At 48.0% G+C, this 27,276-nt stretch overlaps 1 protein-coding gene across 1 annotated transcript in view; it reads right to left on the reverse strand.

The window, feature by feature from the left end:
* Nucleotides 1–24,601, reverse strand: part of Eddm13 (epididymal protein 13) — a 32,601-nt gene extending 8,000 nt beyond the window's left edge. The window contains 9 exon segments of the mRNA XM_052714599.1: nucleotides 1,223–1,249; nucleotides 3,258–3,284; nucleotides 5,487–5,506; nucleotides 9,786–9,807; nucleotides 10,304–10,360; nucleotides 13,639–13,665; nucleotides 17,572–17,583; nucleotides 22,113–22,142; nucleotides 24,517–24,601. Of these exon segments, the coding sequence (XP_052570559.1) occupies nucleotides 1,223–1,249; nucleotides 3,258–3,284; nucleotides 5,487–5,506; nucleotides 9,786–9,807; nucleotides 10,304–10,360; nucleotides 13,639–13,665; nucleotides 17,572–17,583; nucleotides 22,113–22,142; nucleotides 24,517–24,601 (307 nt within the window).
* Between the last annotated feature and the right edge of the window lie 2,675 nt (nucleotides 24,602–27,276).

The following is a 27,276-nucleotide window of genomic DNA, read 5'->3' on the forward strand; positions in this document are numbered from 1 at the left end:
AACTGCCTGTTCTTAGTTCTAGGATTTCAATACTTGTTATAAATTACTGTATTTTCCTGGTGACATTACCGATAGCTCTAGCTTTTTTTTTTTTTTTTTTGTGAGACAAGGTCTTGTGGATCCCAGGCTGGCCTCCAACTGGCCATGTAGCGTAGGCTAGCCTTGAACTTTTCCTTTCTCTACTTCCTAAGTGAGTCACAACCCCTTTGTGGGTCGAACAACCCTTTCACAGGGGGTCACCGAAGACCATTGGGAAACACAGATATTCACATTACTATTCATAACAGTAGCAAAATTATAATTATGAAGTATCAATGAAAATAATTTTATGGTTGGGGGTGTCACCACAACATGAGGAACTGTACATAAGGGTCACAACGTTAGGAAGGCTGAGATCTACTGTCCTAAGTGTTCTGTGCCCAGTGGTATTTTTGTTTGTTTATTTTGTTGTTCATTTTTGCTTTGTTTTGGTTCTGATATAGATGCGCACTATCCTAAGCTGGCCTTGAATTGGCTACTCAGTCAGATCCAGCTTGTAACCTGCAATCCTCCTGCCTCTGCCTCCAACGCTGATGTCCGATTAGGATGTCCAGTGGTCCCACCTCTCTTTTCTGATGTTACTTCTCGGTTCTGTGTTTTGAAAGGGGAGTCTCACGAAATCCAGAGTGGCCTTGGACCTTCATAAGCTGCCCATGCTGGCCCTGAACTGCTCATCTTCTAGCCTCTTCTTCCTGAGCCCTGAGGTCACAGGTATGAGGCACCACACCCACTGTGTGTGGTCCTAAGGATCGGACCCAGGCCTTCGTGCCTACCAGGCTAGCACTCTGCTGAGTTCTACCCCACAACCCAACCCCAGCTCCTTTAACTCTCTCCACTATCCCCCTCACTCGGAGGAGGCTTGCTTCTGCTCTCTACGATTCTTTCTTAGGTCCCATCCGCGCACACACCTGTCATTCAACTTACCTGCTCATTTCCAAGGCAGATGAGAGGGGTTTGGAGGCCGGCAGAAGCAGAATGCCTCTTCTTACCTCCATGTGTCAGGCACCTCGACCCAGAGGAGCAGAGGCGAAGGGAGAGGGTGGCTGAGGGCTACGGATGCTTCCCGATGACTCGGGTACCGACGCATCTGAACTCTGAACTTTCCTCGGGTAATGGCTACACCTCCCTCAGAGGGAAGGTGCTCACCGCCTGCAGGAGGGAACGGGCACACAGCCCCACCCACCTTCTTCTTGGCAGTCATCTGTTTCTTCTAAGAAGGAAAAAGACGGAGACAGTAGAGGAGGAGAGGGAGGAGAGGAAGAAGGGGGCAGGGGGAAGGGAAGAAGAAACAAAGGAAAATTAGCGACTGCATGGGGATCTGTGGGGTAAAAGGGGACCCCCCTTGGCCTCCTTGGTGTCCCTGGACTCAGGCACTCTACTACCAGGCTGCACACATGCTATCCCTGTGCACGAAGCGCCCTTTCCCCAGATACACATGCATGCACACAAATGCACACAATATGCACATGTATGTGGGTCCCCCTGTCCTCTCAAGACTTGGCTCAGGTGTCACTTCCCTCTGGCACCGTCTAACACACTGGGCTCTAACACACTGGGCTCTCATGTCCCCTGCACTCCTCTCCTCAGAGAACAGCAGTGTTCAGGCTCTGAGCCGGCTTCTTGAGGCCCTTGTTTCCCTCTCGCCAGAATACTAGCTGCATTTGTGTGCTTGGTTTTGTTTTTTAAAATTACATTTATTTATTTGGTGAATGTGTATGGTGTATGTTGTGTGTGTGTGGGGGGGGTCTGTGTGTATGTAGGGTTATGTGTGGTGTGTGTTGTAGTGTATGTGTGGGGGGAGCGGTCTATGTGTATATGGGGGTATGTGTAGTGTGTGTGGTGGTAGTATATGTGTGGGGGGGGCTGTGTGTATGTAGTGGTATGTATGGGGTGTGTGGTGGTGGTGATGGTGGTGTGTGCATGTATGTGTGTGGTGTGGGGTCTGTGTGTATGCAGGGGTATGTGTAGTGTATGTGGTGATAGTATATGTGTGTGGGGGGCTGTGTGTATGTAGTGGTATGAATGGGGTGTGTGGTGGTGGTGATGGTGGTGTGTGCGTGTGTGTGGTGTGGGGTCTGTGTGTATGCAGGGGTATGTGTAGTGTGTGTGGTGATAGTATATGTGTGGGGGGGCTGTGTGTATGTAGTGGTATGTATGGGGTGTGTGGTGGTGGTGATGGTGGTGTATGCGTGTATGTGTATGGTGTGGGGTCTGTGTGTATGTGGGCTGTGGGATTCCACAAAGGTTTCCTAGTGAGATCTGAGTTTGCTTTACACAGCAGGGCTGCATTAGAGGATGGCTTGGTCACATGCGTGGTCACCAGATGTTTGGGATGGTCTGCACTTGGCTGTGCTGGGGGGGAGGTCTTTTGCTCCACCCCTTGGCATTTCTATAAATAGCCCTTTAGAAGAGAAAGAAGGGGCTGGTAGGTTTTGACCCAGGCCCTCCTGAGCTATCCTGTGTTTCTATCTGTCTCTCTCCTCTATATTTCTATCTACATATTCCTTATTTCTCCCTGCTCAAGAGTACCCTGGAGGAAAAAGTGGGGGCTGGCCCCCCACAGTGGGGGTATGTGTGGTACATGTGGTGGCGGCAATGGTGTGTGTGTGTGTGTGTGTGTGTGTGTGTGTGTGTGTGTGTGTGTGTGCTGTAGATCTGCAGGCCAGGCACACGTGTGGCAGTCAGAGCACAGCTAATGAGAGTTGATTCTCTCCTGCCCCCACTTGCATCTCAAGGACTGAACTCAGATCATCAGTCTCAGCAGCAAGTGCCTTTTCCCACCGAGCCATTTCCCTGGCTCTTTTGTGTGTGTGTGTGTGTGTGTGTGTGTGTGTTTGTTTGGATCAGGGTCCTACGTAGTGTGGGCTGACCTTGAACTTGCTATGTAGCAGAAGATAAACTTCTGACCCTCCTGTGCCCGCCTCCCGAGTGCTGGCATCACAGGCCTGCACCACCTCGCTCAGCTTGCCAGCTGCAGCTGGGGACGTATTTCACGTATCGTGTTCCCTGTTATGTCTCGACACCTAGAAGATAACTCAGCGCAGAGAGTGGAACGTGAAGTGGTATCTGTTGGTGAGTACGTGACGTCATATGGTTGTCCTGCTAATGATGGTGGGGTTGAGAGACGCAGGGTTGGATGACGTCTAGAGGCTCTTCCAACCCCCAAACCTAATAGCTCTGTATATTCAGAAACAAAAAGGATGAGGTCACCAACTCACCGTTCAGCACTTGGAGGCTCAGCAGACCTAAGACAACAGAGACGCGCAAATAGAATCACAAAGGTAGCCAGACAGAACTCAGATCAATAGGGCCCACAGGCTCACCAACCCCTGTCTGCTAACGAGCCCTGCAGAATTCTGACCGACTTGCTTGCTTGCCTGCCTGCTTGTTTCCTTCCTCCCTCCCTCCCTCCCTCCCTCCCTCCCTTCCTTCCTTCCTTTTGATATAGGAGAAACTGGGAATAATAAGTTGATGATGCAAAGCATCTACTAAACTTGCTTAGGAAATAAATATTAAGGTACACAAAGCAGCACTTAGCTAAAGGAGCTCTCGGTTCGCCTACCCAGAGGACTGTGATTCTGCCAGGCAGACAGGATGACCCTGGTTGACAGCAGCCTGGCAAAGCAGCCTGTTCATCTCAAGATGACTATGACAATATTTTATACTGTAAGTCCCCCCATCCGTCCAAACAACCAAAGCTTGGCCTTTCTGTCTCTGGGAAACATGTTTTAAATGCTCAAAATGTAACTTGGGGCTGTGACACTTTGTAAACTGAAAGGATTTTCTGTTCAGAGCTGGTTCCCTTCTACACAATTAGCCTGAACCACTCAGACTCATTAAAGAGTTTTTCTGTATTAATCTCTAAGTGGTATAGTAATTTCTCACTGGGAAGGTGTGTAAAGTCTATAATTTATTCTTTAACACTTTCTCTTTGGGGACAGAGTCACACTGTGCAGCCCTGGCTGAACTGGAACTTGCAATGTAGCCCAGGCTGGCCTCAAACTCACAGAGATCTTCCTTCCTTTGCCTCTGGGATTAAAGGGGTGTGCCACTATGCCCAGCACACCAATTGTCTTTCTCTCATCATTATTATTATTGTCGTTGTTGTTCTTTTTACTGGTGTATATATGTTTATGCTTGTGACTGTGAGCACAAGCATATTCTAAGAAGCATGCAGATGTCGGAGGACAACTTGCAGGAGTCAGCTCTCTCCTTCCTCCGTGTGGGACCTGGGAATCTAACTTAGGCCAGCAAGCTTAGCAGCAAGGGACTTTTCCTGCTGAAGCATCCTGCTCCTCTCTCTCTCTCTCTCTCTCTCTCTCTCTCTCTCTCTCTCTCTCTCTCTCTCTCTCTCTCTGTGTGTGTGTGTGTGTGTGTACCATGTGCACAGGCATGCATGCCTGCATGCATGGAGGCCAGAGGTCAACCCCAGGTGTAATTTTCCAGGGGCTTGTCCATCTTATTTTTAGAAACAGAGTCTCTCATTGGCCTTGAGCTCACCAAATAGGCTATGCTGGTTGGCCCATGAGCCCCAGAGATCCACCTGTCTGTGTCTTCCTAGCACCAGGATTATAGGTGTACACCACCACAGATCCTGAATTTCCCAGGAGGCCTGCACCCACCGGCACCACATTTCAGGTTCCCACCTTCTCCCCCACTTTGGCACACAAGGCAATAAAAAGAGGCTTGGTGCACAGGGCTTGGTCCCACACAGAACGAGGTGCTTACCGAGGATCTCTGTGGTCCGTCCGGGAGGCAGGAGGTAGTGATGAGTCCAGGGTCCATGAGAGAGGAGACCACAAGAGGGAAAAATACATCACAGCATTACGTGGTGGGAGATAGGGACCAAATGTGCTCAGAGCCCGGGACAGTGGGCCTTAGATCAGAGCTGACCTGACAGCATTGGCCTAAGAAATCTGGAGGTCAATGAGAATCTGACAGTGATGGAGGACAGAAGGGATAGTCAGGGCCTTTAAAATGTATTATTATCTTTACATTTATTTGTTTTATTTCATGTGTGTGGGGGTGTTTGCCTGCATGTATCTGTGCACCACATGTACGCCTGCTGCCCTTTAGAGGTCAAAGGAAGGTGTTGGGTCCCCTAGAACTGGAGTTATGGACAGTTGTGAGAGGCTATGTGAATGCCAGGAATTCCAGTCTTCTGGAAGAGCAGCCAGTGCTCTCCACACTGAACCACCTCTCCAGCCCCTAATTAAAAAAAATTGTTTTTATTTACATGTATATGTGTATGTGTGTGTGTGTGTGTGTGTGTGTGTGTGTGTGTGTGTGTGTGTATGTGTATGTGTGTGTCTGCAAGTGCCTACAGAGACCAGAAAAGGGCACTGGAGCCCAGGGATCTGGAGTGACAGGTGAATATGAGTCACCCAACGTGGGTGCTGGGAATCAAATTTGTGTTTTCTGAAAGAACAGCAAGCACTCTTAACCACCAAGTCACTTCCCCAGAATCCTGTTTTAATATTATTATTATTGTTGTTGTTGTTATTGTTATTTGTGTGTGAGTGCAGGTGTCTACTGAGGCCAGAAGTAGGCATCAGATCCCCTGGAGCTGGAGTTCCAAGCGGATACTGAGCCACCAGACGTGGGTGGGATCTGAACTCAGATCCTCTGGAAGAGCAGCAAGTGCTCTTGATCACTGAGCCATCTCTTTAAGCCTCTCTTATAATCTTTCCAGTTACGTTGTATTTATTTACTGGTGTGTGTGTGTGTGTGTGTGTGTGTGTGTGTGTGTGTGTGTGTGTGTACACCGCAGCATGCACGCAGAGGTCAGAGGACAACATGTCAATTCTCTCCTTCTACCATGTGGATACTAGGGATCAAACTCAGGCTTTTCCCTCTGAGTTATCTGGCTGTTCCTACACCTGCCTTTTTGAAGACGGAAGTAATGGCAGTCCCACTCTACCCCCACTCCCGACAGTCCCTGAGCGGATGGCGGACCTCCGGGCAACAATTAGAAGGGGAAGCAGATGAAAAGAAGAAAACTGTAAACTTACTTTTCAATACTGTTGAAACAGAAGCGTCGAGGACAGGAAAAACCAGGTGGAGTTGTTGAGTACCAGCGGCAGTGAAGATCCGAGAGGAAACGAGTGTTAACGATGCCTGGCCTTTTCCCCTCCCGCCCGGAGCATCCTCAGTAGAGGCCCTCCCCACACCGAATGTGGAAATATCATCCAGTCCAAATGGCACCACAGAGATGCTGGATCGTCTGTGACCTGATGTTTTAAGACACACTCATCCTTATGACTGGAATCCCTTGGCCTCAGTTTCCCCTGGGGATTGATTCATCCTACAGATACCTGAAGGGGATCAGAAAGGCGTCTCTACTCTTCTCTCTTTCCCCGAGTGAGGGAGGAAAAGCTTGTTTTTTTTTGTTTTGTTTTCTACCTATAAACACACATAACTCTTGCTGTCCCATGCTCTAGGGCAATGTGGAGATTGGAGAATCTGCTCAAATCCTGGGACCCCTCCATGCAGCCCCAGGAAGCGAGTGGAGCCTGAAGGCCACCTTGAGTCTCCTCCACAGGTAGCTCTGAAAACAGCTTGCTTGCAGGGTGGGCGGTGGTGGCACACGCCTTTAATTCCAGCAGAGGCAGGAGGATCTCTGAGCTCAAGACCGGTCTGGTCTACAGAGAAGCCCTGTCTTGAAATGCCCCCCCCCCCAAAAAAAAAACCAAAAAGCAAAAAAACCTAAATAACAACAAAAACCAGCTTTCTCTTCTCTTTCCTCTCCTCCCTTCCTCTCCCTTCTCCTCCCTTCCCCTCTCCTTCCTCTCCCCTTCTCTTCTTCCTATTTTTTTTGGGGGGGGAGATGGAACCTCATATAGCCCAGTCTAACCTCAAACTCAGTATGTAATTGAAGCTAGCCTTGAGCAGCTAACCCTCCTGCCTCAGTCTCCAGCGGGCTGGGATCATAGGCATGTACCACCATGCCTGGCTCCCTTCTTTCTTGTTCCCCCTCCTTCCAAGTATCTGGAAACACCCAAGTTACCCACTGGAAGGGAAAAACTCTAAAAATTATTTCTTGTGCTAGGCATGGTGGTATATACCTATAACGCCAGCACTGTATATGTATATACCTGTATATGGCTCTACCACTGAGCCATGCCCCCAGCCCCTCACTGGGGGATTCTAGGCAGGGGCTCTACCACTGAGCCACATACCCAGCCCCTCCCTGGGGGACTCTAGGCAGGAGGCTGAGACAGGATCGAGAGTTTGAGGTCGTCCTTGGTTATATATAGAGTTTGAAGCTAGCCTGGGCTACTTAAGACTATTCCATCAAACACCAAAGGACATTAACTGTAAAAGGAAAAATAACTTACTTTTCACTGGAGGGTGGATTGGAAGCAGAATCAAGTGGTCAGTGTGGAAAAGAAAGGGAAAGAGAATAGAATGAATATTAGTACCTCTGCCCCTGGTACCTCCCATTTTTTTTCCTGGTAAAATATTTTAAAGAGTGCTGGGAGTATTCTAGGAGTATTCCTGTGTCCTGTTGAACAAACTCAGAGAGCAGACCAGGTCTGCAGGATCCCCAAGCAGCCTTACCATTCTCCTCTGGCCTCAGCCTTACCTCATCTGTGGGCATTATCAAGTCTAATCTGAGCTATTTCCCATCAATGCCTGCACAGGCTGAACACCCCTAATCCAAAATGCTCCAGTGACAAGCTTTTTGAGTGTCAATGTAATGCTCAAATAGTTTCCCTTTGATTTGTTTTTTATTATTTTTAAGGCTTATTTTACTTTTATTTATGTATGTATGTCTGTGTTAGCAGATCCCATATGCATGCCCTCAGAGGCCAGCTAGAGTCACAGGCAATTGAAAGCTGTCTTAGGTGGGTGCTGGAACCCTAACTTGAGTTTTCTGGGAGAGCAGAAAGTCCTGTTAACCACTGAGTCATCTTTCCCTCCTCCATTTGTTTTTAATTTTTGAGATAGGGTCTTCTCAGTCCATAGACCCAGGCTATCCTTTGATCTACCTACCAACTCATTGTGCAGGGTGGAATCCAGCCAATCCTCCCGCCTTGGCCTCCCAAGCCCTGGAATTGCAAGTGAGAGCCACCACATCCAGCTTTGGATTTAGGAGCTGTATGGACCGGATTTGGGGGTATAGGGTGAGAGATGCTGAATGGGGAGAGTCCGTGTCAATGGTCACAATTCTGAAAATGTTTGAAACTTGAAACACTTCTAGCCTCGGGCATTTCAGTCAGGGAAACTAAAGCTGCCCAAGACTAGAGAAAAGATGAATTTGGCTCCGCTAATCAGAAACATCCAGCATACTTACTTTGTACATTCACGGACTTGGCAATGGGCTGGACCAACTAAATCAACGGAATTGCTGTGACCTAGCCATCATCCTATCTGCATTATCATCCCTCTGTCCCCTGTCCTTCAGCCCCACTGTCCTGTCTGGGCAGAGTTCCCCAAACTACTTCTGGTTTTTCTCTGTCTAACTTGTGAATTACTTGCTCTAGCAAACTTTTTTGTTGTGGTACTGGGGACTCAATATAGGGCCTTGTGCATGCTAGCAGAGCACTCTACCACTGAGCCACACCCCCAGGCCCCCACTGGGGGATTCTAGGCAGGGCCTCTACCACTGAGCCACACCCCAGCCCCTCACTGGGGGATTCTAGACAGGGGCTCTACCACTGAGCCACACCCCAGCCCCTCACTGGGGGATTCTAGGCAGGGGCTCTACCACTGAGCCACACCCCCAGCCCCTCACTGGGGGATTCTAGGCAGGGGCTCTACCACTGAGCCACACCCTCAGCCCCTCACTGGGAGATTCTAGGCAGGGGCTCTACCACTGAGCCACACCCCCAGCCCCTCACTGGGGGATTCTAGGCAGGGCTCTACCACTGAACCACACCCCCAGCCCCTCACTGGGGGATTCTAGGCAGGGACTCTACCACTGAGCCACACCCCCAGCCCGTCACTGGGGGATTCTAGGCAGGGACTCTGCCACTGAGGCACACCCCAGCCCCTCACTGGGGGATTCTAGGCAGGGGCTCTACCACTGAGCCACACCCATAGCCCCTCACTGGGGGATTCTAGGCAGGGGCTCTACCACTGAGCCACACCCCCAGCCCCTCACTGGGGGATTCTAGGCAGGGACTCTGCCACTGAGCCACACTCCCAGCTCCTCACTGGGGGATTCTAGGCAGGGGCTCTACCACTGAGCCACACCCCCGGCCCCTCACTGGGGGATTCTAGGCAGGGGCTCTACCACTGAGCCACACCCCCAGCCCCTCACTGGGGGATTCTAGGCAGGGGCTCTACCACTGAGCCACACCCCCAACCCCTCACTGGGGGATTCTAGGCAGGGGCTCTACCACTGAGCCACACCCCCAGCCCCTCACTGGGGGATTCTAGGCAGGGCTCTACCACTGAACCACACCCCCAGCCCCTCACTGGGGGATTCTAGGCAGGGGCTCTACCACTGAGCCATTCTCTGTTCTTATTTTTTATTTTGAGACAGAATTGAAGTCACGGCTATCTTGGGCAGCTTAGTGAGAACTTGTTTGAAAATAGATATAAAAAGTGCTTACGGGGTATAGCTCATCATCAGTTACAGCACTTGTCTGGAATCCCCCAGTGAGGACTTGGGGGTGTGGTTCAGTGGTAAAGCACCATCCCAGCATACATGAGTTCTGAGTTCAATCCCTGGCGATATGGGGTCAGGGGCGGGGTGGGGGCAGGGGCGGGTAGGTGAGGGTCATAAATTTTCAAAGTACTTACTTTCTTCTTCTGTCCTGTCTGTAAGGAAGAGTGAATGTAGCCATGTTCAACGGGGGTGCAGAGAGACGGGGAGAGAGGGAGGGGTGGGAGTGAAGGTGGGTATGGGGGAAGGAGAGAGAGAGAGAGAGAGAGAGAGAGAGAGAGAGAGAGAGAGAGAGAGAGAGAGATTAATAGTTTTGCCACCAAATAGCATCCCCGACCAGTCAGAGACCAGAGATGAGAACGCTATCAGAAGGCGGGCAACTCCACTCTCTCAATTTACAGGGTAAGACAGGACTCAAGTCCGCAACCACTCTTTCTCCTAAGAAACATTCAAGGAGCACCTGCGGTATCCTGGGCCTGAGCAAGATCTGGGTGAGACAATATCTACCCCAGCGAACAATATCCATGGTTTTCCAGGAACTCGCAGAGGAAGGGGAACAAAAGCCTTGTGAAGTGGGACAGAGGTGTGAGTCGTGTTCTGGTCAACCTGCAGGACACAGTGGGAACTTATAAAGGGATGGTGGTTGCTGACCTGGAGTGGTTACCAGGGGAGGCGTCTTGGAGGAGGATATGATGTTTTGTCTGAAACCTGAAAGATGAGCAGGGGTTAGCTGAGTGGAAAATAAAACCTTGGAAGGGAAAGGAAAAAATTATCCCAGACGTGGGGAAGAGTATGGGGATGGCTCTGCCTGGAAAGAACTCAGCTGGAAATGGGGCCGAGAGACAAAATTATAGCTGGATGATGAAAAGACACGCGAGCAATCTTAACATCCTCGACTCCATCTGAGAGCAAGGGAGGTGTTGCTGAACAAACGGGACTTGTGATCAAATCTTAGTTCATCCGTCTCCTAGCTGTGTGACCCACTTCATTTCCTCAACACAAAAAGCCAGCGAAGCTTGGAAAAGGCGGCTCAGCAGTTAAGAACACTGGCTGCTTTTACTAGACAGAAGTTCCGATTCCTGGAACCCGCAGGGTGGCTCACAACTGCCTCTAACTCCCGGCTCCAGGGGATCTGATGCCCTCTTCTGGCCCCTGTGGGCACTGCATGCACTTGGTTCACAGACATACATGCAGACAAAACACCCAGACACGTAAGATTAAAAACAAATATATTTAAAAAAATAAAAAGAGCCGGGCGGTGGTGGTGCACGCCTTTAATCCCAGCACTCGGGAGGCAGAGCCAGGCGGATCTCTGTGAGTTCGAGGCCAGCCTGGGCTACCAAGTGAGTTCCAGGAAAGGCGCAAAGCTACACAGAGAAACCCTGTCTCGAAAAACCAAAAATAAACAAACAAACAAACAAACAAACAAACAAACAAACAAACAAATAAATAAATAAATAAATAAATAAATAAATAAATAAATAAATAAAAATAAAAATAAAAATTAAAAGAAAGTGAACTCCAGGTTCAGTGAAGAGAGCCCGTCTCAAGAAAAACTCAAGTGGAGAGTGACTGCAGAAGACAGCCAACATTGACCTCTGGCCTCCACAGGAGCGTATGTGGATATACACACCGGTGCACACACTAACATGCACACCTGCCTACACTGCACATATACACAATGGAATCATATTCAGGTGGTGCACACCTGTGATCTCATCACTCAGGAGCCGAGGCAGGTAGCCTGGGGGTTCAAGACCAGCTTGGGCCGCACAGGAGATCTTCTCACAAGAAAAAGGGGAGAGAGGGGCAATCGAAACAGAACAAACAACCTTCATACAAAAGATTCCAGAATGAGAGATATCACTGTTAAAACTGGAGATGTCCTGGGCAGCACAGGCACACACACACACACACACACACACACACACACACACACACACACACCACACACTATAATAGCATAGCATGGTATCTTCTCCTCTGAGAGAGGAAAAAAAAAAACCCTGCAGATGATCTGAAAATCCATTAGCTCATAAGGTGCTTAATAACTTCTTTTCTCGGTCTTTCTTGGCAGGATTTCAAATCCCAGCTCGAATTTGGATAGTCTTATATTGTCTGCTTCACGGGGCCTAGGATCACGTTGGAGACTATTTTTCTGGAATGTCTGTAGGGGACTTTCTAGACAAAATTATCTGATGCTGGAAGGACCCACTCTAACTTTGGGCAGCATCGTCCCATGGGCTGAATGAAAAGGAGTATGTGACCCGAGCGCCTGCAGTCGTCACCCTGCGCTTCCTGACTGTGGATGCAACATACCCAGCTGCCTCAGTTTCCCCACCATGCTACCCCCCTCAAACTGTAAGCTGGATAAACCCTTATTTTCCTAAGCTCAGGGTATTCTGTCACTGCCATGAGAAACATAACATATACAGCCTGGTACTCCCTATGTAACCCAGACTGTCCTCGAACTTAAGACCCTCTTGTGCCTCCTAAGTGCTGGAGTTACAGATGTGAAATAGTATGGTTTGTTGTATCTCTTCATTTCATTTTAATTAATAGGGGTGTGTGTGTGTGTGTGTGTGTGTGTGTGTGTGTGTGTGTGCGCACATTGTGGCACACATATGGAGATCAGAGGGCATCTCGAAGGAATTACTTTTCTCTTTCCACCATGTAGGTCCTGAGGATTGAACTCGGGTCATCATGCTTGGCAGCAGGTGACTGCTCAGTGAGCCATTTTGCTGGTCTGTTGCTGAATTTTGATCAGTTGCTACCTTGTCCCCAATGACTCTCACCTTACCTTCTATAACTCCAATCTGATTGTACAGATGTTAAAGGAATACTGTTCTACTATACCAGAACCTGTGGGTTGTGACCCATTTTGGGGGGGAGGGTCACATATCAGATATCCTTCATACGATATATTTATATTAAAATTCATAACAGCAGCAAATTCACAGTTATGAGTTAGCAATGAAATAATTTTATGTTTGGGAGTCACCACAACATGAGGAACTGTATTAAAGGGTCGCAGCATCAGGAAGGTTGAGAAGCAATGGTTTATACATATATACACATATATGTATATATATTATAATATCTACCATTACAGCTATTAATGCCACATAAGATTGATATTTGGCCAAAAATAGAGGCAGGGGGCTGGAGAGATGGTGGGTAAGAGCTCTGGCTGTGCAAGCATGAAGACCTGAGTTCTGATCCTTAGCACCCATATAAAAAACTGGCTAAGGTCACCTGCACCTGTAGTCCCAATACCAGGGAGATACAGTACAGAAGGATCCCAGGCACTTGCTGGCCTGAGCCAACCTAAACATGGTGAGCTCCGGGTTTAGTGAGAGACTATGTCATGGAAGTACTAAGACTGGAAGGGACAGAACAGGATACCCATTGTCCTCCCTTGGCCTTTGCATGCATGCACAGGTGTGTATACTCACTCCCCCCGCCCCCGCCCCACACCCATCCCAAACACACATCAAAACTTTTGGGACAGCAAGATAGGTCAGCCTGTAAAGGTGTTTGCTAGCAAGTCTGAAGATCTGAGTTCTATTCCCAGGACCCTCATGGTGGAACGATGGAACCAACTCCCACCAGGTCTCATCTGACCTCCCCATGCATACCTCGACACAAGTGTCCCTTCAATATCAATATTTTTTCAATTTAAATTTAAGCTGGGTGGTGGTGGTACACACCTTTAATCCCAGCACTTTGGGAGGCAGAGCCAGGCGGATCTCTGTGAGTTCGAGGCCAGCCTGGTCTACAGAGCAAGATCCAGGACAGGCTCCAAAGCTATGCAGAGAAAACTTGTCTCAAAAAACCAAAAAAAAAAAAAAGTTAAATTTAAAGCCAAATAAACAAAGCATGGAACTGGGTGTTACGTGAGGCATTCTGTAACCTCACTAGGTATGCATCCCCCATTGACAAGAAAGAGCAAAGACTGTGGGCTAACGACATAGATCCACACTTACCATCCGGGGACAGTCTGCTCATCAGCCCTGAGGAAGGAGACAAAAACCAGAATGCTGTTAACACACACAGCAATTGCAACAGAAAGAAAATCCACAAGGAATGGATTTTCCCAGTCCGACGGATTCAGCCAGCTCTCTGGGGGAAGTGCAACTGTGGTGCCCTAGGTATTGAGGCCAAGGCCATTTTAGGATGGCAGGACGTAGAGCATTTAAGTTCAGTTAGTTTTTTTTTAATGGCTTTTTGCCCCCCAACAATAGGCAATAAGTTTCCATTTCTTGTGGCTTTTCACCCCCAGCAGTTTCTCTTTCTCTGGGATGCAGCCCATTTTCCCCTCACACGAGGTGAATCTCTCTGGACCTGTTACACCCCAAGAACAAAGGAAGTTGGGAAATCTACTCTGACCCCAGCCAGTCCACCATTTGGGCATTTCTGCATTTGTGGACATAGACAGAGACTCGGTCCCTGCTGTGGAAGGGACGCAGATAGACAACTTCAGATCAGCAGAAAACAGGATAGAGAATTGTGGGAGACCCTAACCCTAAATAAAACCCCTTAGAGCTGCTGCACTCCTCAGAGTCCCTCCTCTACCGGATAAATCTACACCACCGGCCATGGACTTTCACTGTGTGCCAAGCTCTTTTCCTGACTGTTCTGGAGCTTGTTCTGTAGGCCAGGCTGGCCTCGAACTCACAGAGAGTCTTCTCATTCTTTAACTAATGAAGAAAAGGAAAACCCACCCACCAGCTAGCATCAACATGACTTAGAGCAATGGTTCTCAACCTGGGGGTCAAATGACGCTTTTACGGGGGTCACCTAAGACCATCTGCATATCAGGTATCTACATTGTGATTCATAACAGTAGCAAAATTACTGTTATAAAGTAGCAATGAAAATCATTTTATGGTTGGGGGTCACCATGGAGTGAGGAATTGTATTAAAGGGTCTCAGCATTAGAAAGGTTGAGAACCACTGATTTAGAATTTCCTTAAATAGTCTCAATTCCTTGTCCCAGCTCAGTCAAATAAGGCATCATTTGCTTCCAGTGAGGTCTGCACACCAAGTCGGAAGGCAATTTCATCATTGTGCAAGCATCATGGAATGGACTTCCTCAAACTGAGGTTTTGGTTATGGCATTGATATGTGGTATTAGAGTCTGTTGGAGTGTAGACAATTCATCACTGGCCCAACATATGGTTGTCATACAGCACATGACCATGACCCCAACACATTCTGAATTAGTTCCATCTTTGAGTTTCCACCATCTGAGCATGACGCACGCTGAAAATCTTACCAATTTTCTATGTGTATGTGTGTGCTCAGGTGTATGCAGATGCATGTGTGTGCATAGTGAGGCCAAAGGTCAACCTCCAATGCTGTTTGAGGAGCCATTCATCTTGTCATTCCCCTTACCCCCAAGATTTAATTTTTAAAAGTGTTAATTAGGTGTATGTGGGTATGTGCATGTGAATGCAATGCCCACAGAGACCAGAAGAGGGCGACAGATCCCTTGGAGCTGGAGTTATAAGCAGTTGTGGGCTGCTGGATGTGACTGTTGGGAACTGAACTCAGATCCTCTGGAAGATCAGTAGGTGCTCCTAACCACAGAGCCATTTCTCTAGCCCCTGCTCTGTTCTTTATTTTAAAAGTGAGGAGTTGCCCATACCATACTGCGTGCATGGAGGGCAGAGGATAACTTGCTGGAGTTGGTTCTCTCTCTTTACCATGTGTTTCTAGGATGAGGTCAGGTCATCAAGAAGCAGGCACTTCTATCCCCTGAGCCATCTTGTCAACCTCCTTTAAAAATATGCATGTATTTGTGCTTGTGTGTGTGTGTGTGTGTGTGTGTGTGTGTGTGTGTGTGCACACCATGGTAGATGTTGGAGGTCAAAAGACAACCTTGCGTGCAGTCCACAATTTTAATTTTTTGAGACAGGGTCTATGTAGCCGGTAGTCCTGTAACTTACTCTATAGACCAGGCTGGCCTCAAACTCACAGAGATCCTGCCTCTACCTCTGTCCTGAGTGCTAGGGTTAAAGGTATGTACCATTACTGTCTTCTAGCCCACAGATTCTTGCTCAAAGTCTTACATTGAACTTCCCAGCCCATGACATTGTCCATGTGTTCATATGCTTACCCACAATTCCTGACAGCAGCAGGACCGGGAGAGGTGACATGGTGGCCAAGATCACAGATGACACGCAGGACATTGAGCCAGGTGGGTCGTAGAGACAAAGCCATAATTAGAAAGTGACAAACAAGATCAGAAGCTGGGGACTGGGAACATGTTGGAAAGTGTAATCTATAATAGGTCAATGAGTCATGATGCATGGTCAGAGATGAAGACTCGGGTTCCTTGAGATCCCTAAGAGTCCCTTTGAGAGTCCCAAGAGTCCCTTTGCAGCAGACTGGAAGAGACCTTAGTGAGCTGAGAACAGCAGTCCATGGCCTGCAGCCATGCTGGAGGGAGAGGCAAGGCTGCTCTTTCATGACTCTAGAAGGAGGTCCCAGGCTCACCTCAGCTTGATCTGGGGATCCCAAATGTCTGCCTTCTGGGGCGGGAATATCAGCTGGGATATCATGCCCGTTGGCTTTGTTATAAGCTCTGGGGATCTGAACTCATGTCCTAATGCTTTCAGCAGATGCATTAACCACTGAGCCGTCTTCCCAGCCCATGTGACTTTTTCTGTTTGAATGTGTCTGACCAAATTAAATCTAGGGTAGATCTAAAGTTTGCTTTCTGGCCAAATGGCTTTTGTTTCTGTCCCATTCTGAAGCTTGTATTAACAAGGAAGGCCTTTTTAGGGCCTTCAAACTGTTCTCTCTCTCTCTCTCTCTCTCTCTCTCTCTCTCTCTCTCTCTCTCTCTCTCTCTCTCTCTCGTTGTTGCTGTTCAGTGAAAAATTTGTGATTAGTCAGATATGGTGGTGCAGGCTTTAATATCAGCACTTGGGAGGCAGAGACACGGTGGATCTCTGAGAGTTTAAGGCCAGCTTGATCTACATAGTGAGCTCCAGGCCAGCCAGGGCTACATAGTGAAACCCTGTCTCAAAACAAAACAAAAAAGAAAATGTCATGATTAAAGATGACCATACCAGAAAGATTTCGGTCCACTGTCTTTATGATGCACACAGAGCATGCTCAGAGACGTTCCTGTCAATCATCTGAAAACACGAGCTGAGCATGCTCAGAAGCATTTCTCCACCAGGTTTGTGATTCAAACTGGACATGCTCAGGTGTGTCCCTGGCTGCCATCTATAACTTTTATAACATGACCCTGAGCTAAACATGCCCCACAATGTATTTTCCATGATCCCTTCTTTAGTTGGGACCTTTGACTAAGCATATTGGGGAATACACCTTCCGTTATGTGCTTTCCTTGGAGGAGGACTCTGCCATGGAAATCACGACTGTCTCTCCCTGTCTGCTGCGGATGATAATTCTTTCTTTACTCTTTTTTTTTTCTTGGCTGAGTTTGCTTTGATCTTGCTCTCACCAAGACGCAAACCAGGTACATATGGACCAAGGAAAAAACACTGAGTTTTTGGAGGGAAAAGAGTGGTGCTTGAATTCTATCAAAGGAGGTATTCTAGGTACTCAAGTTCTCTTCAGCCCCTAGATTAGAAGCTGGGATGGGGACACCGGAGAGGAAATGCTTGTTGAAAGTCAGCGGATATTATTTCTGTGGGACAAAGGCACCTAGAGCAGATGGATGGAGAAGGAAATAAATTGAGACCTTACCTTTCAGCACTGCAGTCATGAGAGCATCGGGAAGGAGGAGGTGAGCCAGGACCAATGAGAACATTTGTCCAATCAAAGTTGAGAAGGAATTTGGAATCAGTCAAGTCATCCTTTGTGCATCCTCCCTCAGGGCACTCCAAAGATCCCCCTCCCCCCAATAGGGTAAGGAACCAGAATGGGGAGCTTTCATGTAACCTATGGTTCCTCCTTCTCTTTGAAGACACGTTTATTGCAGAAGTGAGAACTCCAGGGTACCAGTTATGTGAGGAATCTAAAGCCTCCCTGGTCCACTTGACTTCCAGGAGATTAGCAGACTATGGTCTCCAGAACAACCCTCACCTTCTGTTCTCAGCTGGGCGCTGAGATGGTTACTTCTCAGTAAAGAAGAGAGCCTGTCTGCCCTGAAACTCACCAGTGAATACACAATCCAGCCTGTTTGTACAGATAACGTAGGCTCTTAACCGGGTCAGTTCATTGATCCTACTGACACCAATATCAAGCTGTAGTCATGGAAACCAATGACTCTTTCTTCCTGCCTTGCACGCACCATTCCTACAAGATCTAAGAGAATGGCTGACCTTAAAGTGGATCCCATCCCCACCCCCACGACCTTCAGATCTAGGCTGAATGGCCATGTTCAAGTTGAGCGTTCTCTGAGTCTGCTCCTGCAAAATGTGATGGTCGGGTGTTTGCCCCTCTCTGCCATCTCCCTGAGCTGAATCCCCACCCCAACCCTTGTTTATATTTGGAGGGATTGTGACTTACATTTGACTGGAAGAGGAGTCAGAACCAGGAGCCAGTGAGTCAGCATGGGAAACAGAGGTAGAAGAAGAGGGTAGGGTTAGTACGCACGCAAACTACCTCAGTCTCCCCATGTACTTCTTTGTTCCTTCATGGAATGCTTACATGCTCACTGTTATGCAGCCAGGGGCTTCTACGCAATCGGTTGCATATAATTTGAGAAAGGTCAAAATGGTGGTAACACTGATTGCCAAAAGCGTTCAGAACCCTCCCCTGGTAATTTGAATAAGAATGGTCCCTATAGGCTTATAGATTTGAATGGTTGGTCATCAGGGAGCGGCACTATTAGGAGGTGTGGCTCTGTTGGAGGGGTGTGGCCTTGTGGGAGGAAGTGTGTCACTGGGGGTGGGCTTTGAGGTTTCAAATGCTGTCTGCTGATTCAGATGTAGAACTCTCAGCTCCCTCCCCAGCGCCATGTCTGCCTGCGTGCTGCCGTGCTCCCTGCCGTGATGATAATGACTAAATCTCTGAACGTAAGCCAGCCCCAATGAAACGTTTTTCTTTCTAAGAGTTGCTGTGGTCATGGTGTCTCCTCACAGCAACAGAACACTGACTAAGACACCTCCTTTAGTCTTGTGTTTTTTAAATTAGCTTTACATATATACATATTTGCATATACACATGTATCTACACACATATATATGTATGCCTAGAGACAAACAGATACATATCTATATAGATAGAGCACTACATTCATGTAGTTGGCCCTCAATATGAGCAGGCTCTGCATCCATTTATTCAAATAACCACAAACAATTTTTTTGCACTTTTTTTTCAAGACAGGGTTTTTTTTTTTGCACTTTTTATAACTCTATTTGATCATCAATAGTTAGTTCTTATAAGAAATATTTTAAAAAATATTTTTATGATTTATATATTTGAGCCAACCATACTGGTTCATGTCTATAATCTCAGCACTTGGGAGTTCGAGGCAGGAGGATTACCACAATTTTGAGGCCAGCCTAGACTACACAGTGAGACTTTGTTTTTTCAAAGAAAATGGGCTGGCAGGATGGCTCAGTGGGTAAACACTGCAAGCCTGGAGACTAGAGTTTGATACCCGGAACCTCTGTAAAGGTAGAAGGAGAGAACCAGTTCCACTAAGTCGCCCCCTAACCCTATGTTTTCTTATGTTTCTTGAGATTTTTATTTGCTTTTATTTTTATGTATGTGAGCATTTTACCTGCATGTCTGTCTGTCTGTGCACCACTTTCTTGTAGTGCCCTCAGATATAAGAAGAGGACATCAGATCCCCTGGAACTGGAGTTACGGATGGCGTGAGCCTCCCTGTGGGTGCTGGGAACCAAGCCTGGGTCCTCTGGAAGAACGGTCAGCACTCCTAACCACTGGGCCATCTCTCCAGCCCCTAACCTCCATATTTTAATAAGAGTTTTATGCCATTTTTATTTTGTGCGTATGGGTGTTTTACCTGCATGTATATAAATGCACTGCTTGTGGACCTCTTGCCCTCGGAGCCAAAAAGATGTGCCCCCCCCCCCACAGTAATAACAATGAATAAAATAAAATAAATTGCAGAAGATGTGGCGGCATTTCTGCTGAGCTCCTGGCTTGGCTTCAGAGAGCAGCACCTAGCCCTAATCCTTCCTTTGTTTAACCACACCTTTTATTTCTCTTACCTTTTGTTTCTCTTATTACCCTATGTGAATCTTGTTTGAGAGTCAAGGATCAGAGTCCCCAAGGATCAAAGGCCTTGCACCTGGCATTTGGTCTCTGGGAGCTCCTTTTAGGTTGCTTTGAAGGTACAGAAATTAACTATCTAAACTGTAAAAGAGAGTAAATAAATATGCCCTAGGTGAAGGGAAAAGGGCTTCAGTCCTTCAAGGCTGGACCCCCCTGCAGCCATGATAGGCTAAATTCATTCCTTTTTTTTTTTTTTTTTTTTTTTTGGTTTTTTGAGACAGGGTAGCCCAGGCTGGCCTCGAACTCACAGAGATCCACCTGCCTCTGCCTCCCGAGTGCTGGGAATAAAGGCGTGCGCCACCACTGCCCAGCTAAATTCATTCTTAAGATGCCTTAAGTGTCTTCATTCCACGAACCCGCGTGAACCCACACACTCGTGTAGTGACCACACAGCTACAAGAAGACTTGTAGGACTTGGTCTTCTTCCACAGTGGGTCCTGGGGGGTCGAACTCAAGCGGCCAGGCTTGGTGGCAAGTGCCTTGGCCCACTGAGCCACCTCACTGGGTCCGGAACTAAACATATGGACCTCCTCCCAAGAGAGTCAGAGAATGGATGGCACAGTGCAGGGCTTCGGACCCTTCTGCCACCTGGATTTGGCAACTCAGTGCCATGGCTTGTTTGGCATGCTCAAAGCACACTAAGTACCTAATTCCCATTGATTCCTTCTCTCTATTTTCAGCCCCAAACAATAGCATTACCTTATATTTGCATAGAAAAGCAATCTCTGTTTATTCAGTCCACCTGAGTACTAGGAATTTTCCCAGGCCATAGGTTTAAAGACAAGGGCTCATGCTCTCTGGGTATTCATAGTCTCAGAGGCCTTTCCCTGTTCCTTGTGTCATGGAGAAATAATTCTCAAGGGCCTGGCAAGAACCATTGAGTCATCCCTGGGGTCTTTTCAAAGGTGTGATGGCTGAGTGAATTAAAGGATGCTCCGGTGGCTGGGAAAGCATGATTTCACCTCATCACTGCATCCCTGGTTCTCGGTGTGTCGATAGCACCAAGCCCTGCCTCCTCTTCAGAAGCCTCGGTGGCTTGGCCTTGGCTTTGGATGATTGTGTGGCCCCGGAGTGTCTGCAGGTGTGTTTTGGAGGAGATGGTACTCGGTGGATGTGTGTGCTGTTCAGTAGGCTGGCAGAAGAAGGGGAAGCATCCTTGTTCTCTTGCAACTTCATCTCCTACACTTGGATGTCAAAACTCTAGGTTCTGCCCCTTGGAACTGCAGGGCTTAGGTCAGCAGCTCCCTGAGCCCATGGACCTTTGCCTTAGACTGAGAATTATATCACTGGTGTCTGTTTCTGAGACTTCAGGTTTGGACTGAGCCACACTGCCAAGCTCCCTGGTTCTCTAGCTTGGGATGTTCTGTTGTGTACCTTCTCAGTCCCCATCATCAAGGGAGCTAATATCCCAAATAAATCCCTTCACACCTGTATATTCCATTCCATTCTGTATATTCTATTTCTTATCATAGGTTATCCTAGTCTGTTCTATTCTATCTTTATATTCTATTTCCTAGTTTATTCTATATTAGCCAGTTCTATTCTATTTCTTTCTTTTCCTTGAGTTTGATGCCTGGAACCTATGTAAAGGCTGGACCTCACTATGTGGACCAGGTTGGCTTCGAACTCACAGGGATCCACCTGCCTCTGCCTCCTGAGTGCTGGGATTAAACTACTACCTGGTACTAACCCACTTCTGTTATATTTTCATTCTGTTCCTGCTTTTATTCTAGTCTACTTCCATTTCCGTTATGTTCTGTTTATTCTCTCTAGTCTGTTCTTTCTGGTTCTCTGGAGAAATCTGGCTGAAACAGTTTGCTCAACACTCGAACTCCTTCCCTGTTTGAGATGGCATTTTAATTTACTTCAGTCCAATTCACACATCATAACAGACTGGACGTAGCTACAGATGTGAGAACCAGATGTTTTCTATTAAGCCAGCCTAGTTTTTTGAAGCAGGGTCTCATGTAGAACAGGCTAGCCCTGTACTCACTGTGTAGCTGAGGACGACCTTGAACTTCCAATTCTTCTGCCTCCACCTCCTGAGTGCTGGTTTTACAGGTACTGGCATGCCTGGCAGCTGCTTACTTTTTAATAGTTGTTTTGTGACCCTCAAGCCAAGATTGTATGGCAGACTGAAGCCACACTCGGCCCTTCCCCAGAATTCCCAGAGGGTTTTCGGACCCAACAGAATCTGAGAGGAGCCACCTATGAGAGCACAAACATGGGTTAGCTACAGTTCTTACTTTTTTCTTCCATTGCGACTGGAGGCAAAAGCATAGTTCATGTGGATTCCAATGGGGCCGGGAAGCAGGTGCAGGGAGAGAATTAGACATGAGACTCAAAGCACTACAATAATCAAGACCACCACAACTGTCATGGTTTTGGAGGCTAGCTACTACACACAGTTTCTATCAAAGTTCCTCAGGTTCACTCATCTACTCACCCACATATCTACCCACCATCTCCGCATGTCTGCCTATCACCCATCTACTTATCCATTCACCCCCACACCTATTATCCACCTACTGATTCCCCACCCTCTCCTCTAGCCATCCACTCACCCACTCACCATCCATCATCCATCCACCACAGAGAAACCCTGTCTCAAAAAAACCAAAAAGAAAAAAAAAACCCAAAGAATGGATAAAGAGAAGAGAAAATCTTTATATTCTATTTGGTAGACACTATAGCAATTCCCCCACCCTGCCTTTTTTGTTTTGTTTTTGGTTTTTGAGACAGGGTTTCACTGTGCAGTTCTGGCTGTCCTGGAACTCAATTTGTAGACCAGGCTGGCCTTGAACTCAGGGATCCAACTGCCTCTGCCTCCCAAGTGCTGGGATTAAAGGGGTGCGCCACCACTGCCAGAAATCCCATCTTAAGGCAAGATCTACAGGTGACTGCTAAAATTAATTGGCCAAGATGAAAAAGAGTATATATATATATATATATATATATATATATATATATATATATATATATATAATGTAGTCTAAGTATCTTCCCCACATATTTATCAATTACAAGAAAGGAAATAGTAACAGGTAGTGGAGAAACCTGGTTTTCCAACAACCTTAGCCAAGAGATCAAAGAGAACATCATAGGCTAGAGACAAACCGTTATCAATCACTTGGCTATAACTCCCCAGTGAGGACACACTGTGGCTGCAGTGTCTTCTTGCCCCAAATGCATAACCTCAGTCTAAGCATGGGAAAACCTCAGGGAAAGTCAGTCAGTCTAGGAGACATTCTGAGACCAGCCGACCAGAATCATTTAAATGTTTGGAGTTCATGAAAGACAGGAAAAGACTGATGACTCAGGAGAAGAAGGGCAGGCGAGATGACCCAGCAGGTAAAGGTACTGTCCCCACCAAAGCCTGATGGTCTGGGTTCGATGCTGGGATTCGCATGGTGGAAGGAGAGAACCAACTCCTATAAGCTGCCTTCTGATCTTCACATGCACAGACAGACTGATAGATGGTAGATAGGTAGGTAGATAAATAGATAGATAGATGATAGATAGATAGATGATAGATGACAGACAGATAGATTCAACTTTTGAAATAGGAGAAGAGAAAGGAAGGAAAAGAAGGGGAAAGAGAAGGAGGAAGAAGTAACCACACGCCTCATATGACCCCCATAACCTGTATATTCTGGTCCCCACATTCTCTCTATTCTTGCTCGAACCTTCCCTCGCCCGCCATGCTCTCATCCACGCTGACTATTCTCAGAGCCTCGAAGGCCCTCGGCGTCTTGAGCCCACCCTCTTTTCGCACACGCGGTTCCGTCTGCCCGAAATAACGTGTAACCACTTTAGCTGGCTAGCTCCTGCTTCTTGTTGAAGTCTCGTCTCAAACGTCACACTTCAGGAATGGTCTTGCCTACAGCTCCCTACTGTAGGGATGTGGTTATCTGCTCCTCATGAGGATCACATCGAGACAGAGTTATGCCCACCTCTCCCCAACTCTATTCCCAGCACTGAGGACAAGCTAAAACTGGAAAGCACTGTAGATCTGGTAGTGGAGGAAACAGTGCCGGCTCATGACAGGACTTGAGACTTTCCAGTGTAGCCTTTGGCATCTTTACGCTGTAAAGGACCGGCATCTCTGACACTCTGGCTAGAGGGCTGGTGACTCCCGGCACCACACAAATTCTACCTCTGCAGTGACACAGAGCAGTCCAGGGTCTCGGTGTAAAGGACTGGCATCTGCCTTACACTCAGGCTACAGGGCTGGTGACTCCACTACACAAATGTCATCTCTGCAGTGACGCAAAGCCGTCCAGGAGAGTCTGTGACTAACGAGGAGCAGAAGAGGACAAGAAGCTGACCGACACAGACAGGTGGGTCTCTCTCCTATGTGGCAAAAAGTCACTTATGAGAACCACACAGTATGCTCATCTCCAGGTGTAGACACTAGTACCTCCAAGGGTAAGGCCACAAACTAGAAGCCACTGGTATCTTGACGGGCAACCCAGGACTCTTGCAGCCATCTCCACTAGGGAAAAGAGAAGGAACTGCCTAAGCCCAAAGCAAGGAAACCTGTGGTAGACCTCAGAAATGCTTATTGAATCCAGCCTCAGTGGCCTCCCCATCCTAAGATGCCACGGAGAAGAGTTTAGGAGTGGGTGGAAGCCTTACCTTCACGAGGAATGCAGGCCTCTGTCAGGCCCAGGAAAAGGAGGACCACCAGGGACCTCTTCAGAAACGGCTCCAATCTGCACATAGTGGGGCCTGGACAGGGTGCCTGGTCTTCTCCCTCAAGGCTCAAGAGGACTCTGCTCACTCACTGCTCTCCTGGGCTCTCAAGGCAAAATTCACTGCCTACACATGCCCTCCAGCTACCCGGAGGCAGTCAGCTGGTGAGACCTTTGCCCACACCACCAGCTTCTGGCCCAGCAACTGCCCCTCTCCACCAGCACCTGATATTTATCTCAAAGCAACACTCTATGATGATGACATGTTGTACCCACTTGCTCGTTTTCCTGTGGCCCAAATGTAACATCTTGTTTGGTGACATTTGTAGCTAACAGTGACTTTTGCATTTTAATTTTAATTTTTTTAACATGATATTTTTAAATTTAACATTTTTAAAATGATGTTTTATTTGTGCTGAAATGTGGTGATATTTTATTTGTATGTTAATAAATAAAGTTTGCCCAGCTAGCTCAGTGTGGGTGTTTTACCTACATATGTTTGTATATCACATGCATTCAGGACCCTCAGAGGCCAGAAGAGGGTGTCAGCTCTCTGGCACCAGAGTTAGGATGGTTGTGAACCACCATGTGGGTGCTGGGAATCGAACCCAGGTCCTCTGGAAGAGCAGCCAGCGCTCTTAACCATGGAGCCATCAATTCAGCCCCTACTGGGTATGTTGTTGTTGCTTTGAGACAGGATCTCACTTTGTATTCCGGGCTAGACTCGAATCCATGGTGATCCTCCTGCCTCAGTGTCCCAACTTTTGGAATTATAGTCACGTGCTACCACACCAAGAACAATTTTTTTTTTTTGAGGCAAGGCATCACATAACCCAACCTAGCCTGGAATTCACTGTGTCACTGAAAATGACCTTAAGTGTTTGCCCCTGATTCTCCAGTGTTTGGGACAACAGGTGTCACCACCATACCCAGTTTATGTGGTTCCGGGGATCGAACCCAGGCAAGCACTAAGCATTCTATCATCCAAGCTATACCTGGTCCCCTATTTCTATTTCACATTTTTTTGTTTGCTTGCTTGTTTTGAGGGGTGTTGTGGGTGTGTGCACATTCAGACAAGGGCACGTGGATGGAGGTCATCGGACAACATGGTAGAGTTGGTTGTCTCCTACTGTGTGAGTCTCAGGGATCCAACTCAGGTAATTAGGCTTAGCAGCAAGTGCCTTTACCTGCCTTACCATCTCCCAGGCTCCTCTTTTTGTATGCTTTTAAGGCAGGTTCTCGCCTTGTGGCCCAGACGAACCTTGAATTTAAGACCCTCAGCCTCCCAGTTTCTGAGATGACATACAAACATCACCGTATCTGGCTGCAAAGTAATAATGAGGACATTCTCTTGGTGGAGAATGGACAGGTGTAGTTCAGATGGACTGGGAGATGATGTGAGCATCTCTGAAAACCACAGCAAAGCTGAGTGTGCAAGTTCATTACTGGGGACGCTGAGGCAGGAGGATCACAAGTTCCCAAGTTTCAGGCAGATCTGGCCTGTGTAGTGAGAACCATGGGGGAGGGAGGAAGGGAGGGAGGGAGGGAGGGAGGGAGGGAGGGAAAGAGAAGAGGAAAGAGACCTCAGCAGGGGTGTTTGTCAACCCCACCAGCCTGGGAGGTCTTCAAAGGCAAGGACTCTTTTCTCACACTATCCCTAATGTCAACACACGCCTGCTCCACAAAAGGAACTTGGTAGTTAACTGAAAGCCGCTTGAGCATCCCAAGCGTCCCGAGTGTCACTCTTGGAAAAGGTAGGGCTGACTGACTTCAAGTGCTCACCCTGCTCCTGCCTTGGGATGGGACTGGCTGAGTTTGCTTTCTGTTTCTGTCTGTGATAAAAAACAGACTAAAAACAACTTGAAGAGGAAAGGGTTTATTTGGAGTTCAGGTTCCAGTCGAAGATCAAAAGTCTAAAGGGAGTCGGGGCAGCAACTTATGGCAGGGAACTGAAGCAGAGACCGTGAAGAAAATTGCCTACTGGTTTACTCCCCCGTGGTGGCTGACTTGCTCAGCCTCCTTGCCATTACAACCCAGGACCATCTGCCTGGGGGTAGCACCGCCCACAGTGGGCTGCTCCCTCTCCCATCAATCACTAGTCCAGAACCCGCCCCCATAGACTTGCTTACTGATGGAGGCGTTTTCTCAGGAGGTACCTCTTCCCAGGTGACTCTAGTTTGTGTGGAGTCGATGAGGGACCCAAGCCACGCAAGCGCTGAGGGTCAGACGAGGAGGGCATTCTGGGCAGCTGCCAAGGACTTCCAGAGCCTCCCTGGGGCTCCGTCTCCGGTCAGGCAAGGGACAGTGTCAGAGGTGGGGAAGCCCGTCAGCGCCTCGGGAACCAGGGAACCAGCGTCTAGGTTCTGCGATCAGCGATCCCTGTCGCACTGACAGAACACTGAGGGCCCCATCCTGGTGAGCCAGCCTTCTGTGTCCTCCCCCAGCTTCGGCTCCACCACCCGCTTTGTTCTCCCAGCCCCGGGCAGTGTCTGCTCCTGGGCTTCTACCAGCCCGAATGCCCTCCAGTCTCTTACTCCTCTTCACCTCGCCCCTGTTCAAACCCGGGGACCCTTCCCACCTCTTCCTTTAGTCCTTCCCGCTCCTGATCTGAGACGTCGCTCTCTCTGCACTCTCAACACTGGGCTGATGAGACCCTCTCCAAGCCAGCAGGGCGTTCAGGAAACTGTCCCAAAAGAGGAGAGAA

The sequence above is a fragment of the Peromyscus californicus genome, unplaced genomic scaffold, assembly GCF_007827085.1.
Source record: "Peromyscus californicus insignis strain IS unplaced genomic scaffold, ASM782708v3 Scaffold_4__1_contigs__length_199733344, whole genome shotgun sequence".
In the NCBI taxonomy this organism is placed as follows: Eukaryota; Metazoa; Chordata; class Mammalia; order Rodentia; family Cricetidae; genus Peromyscus; species Peromyscus californicus.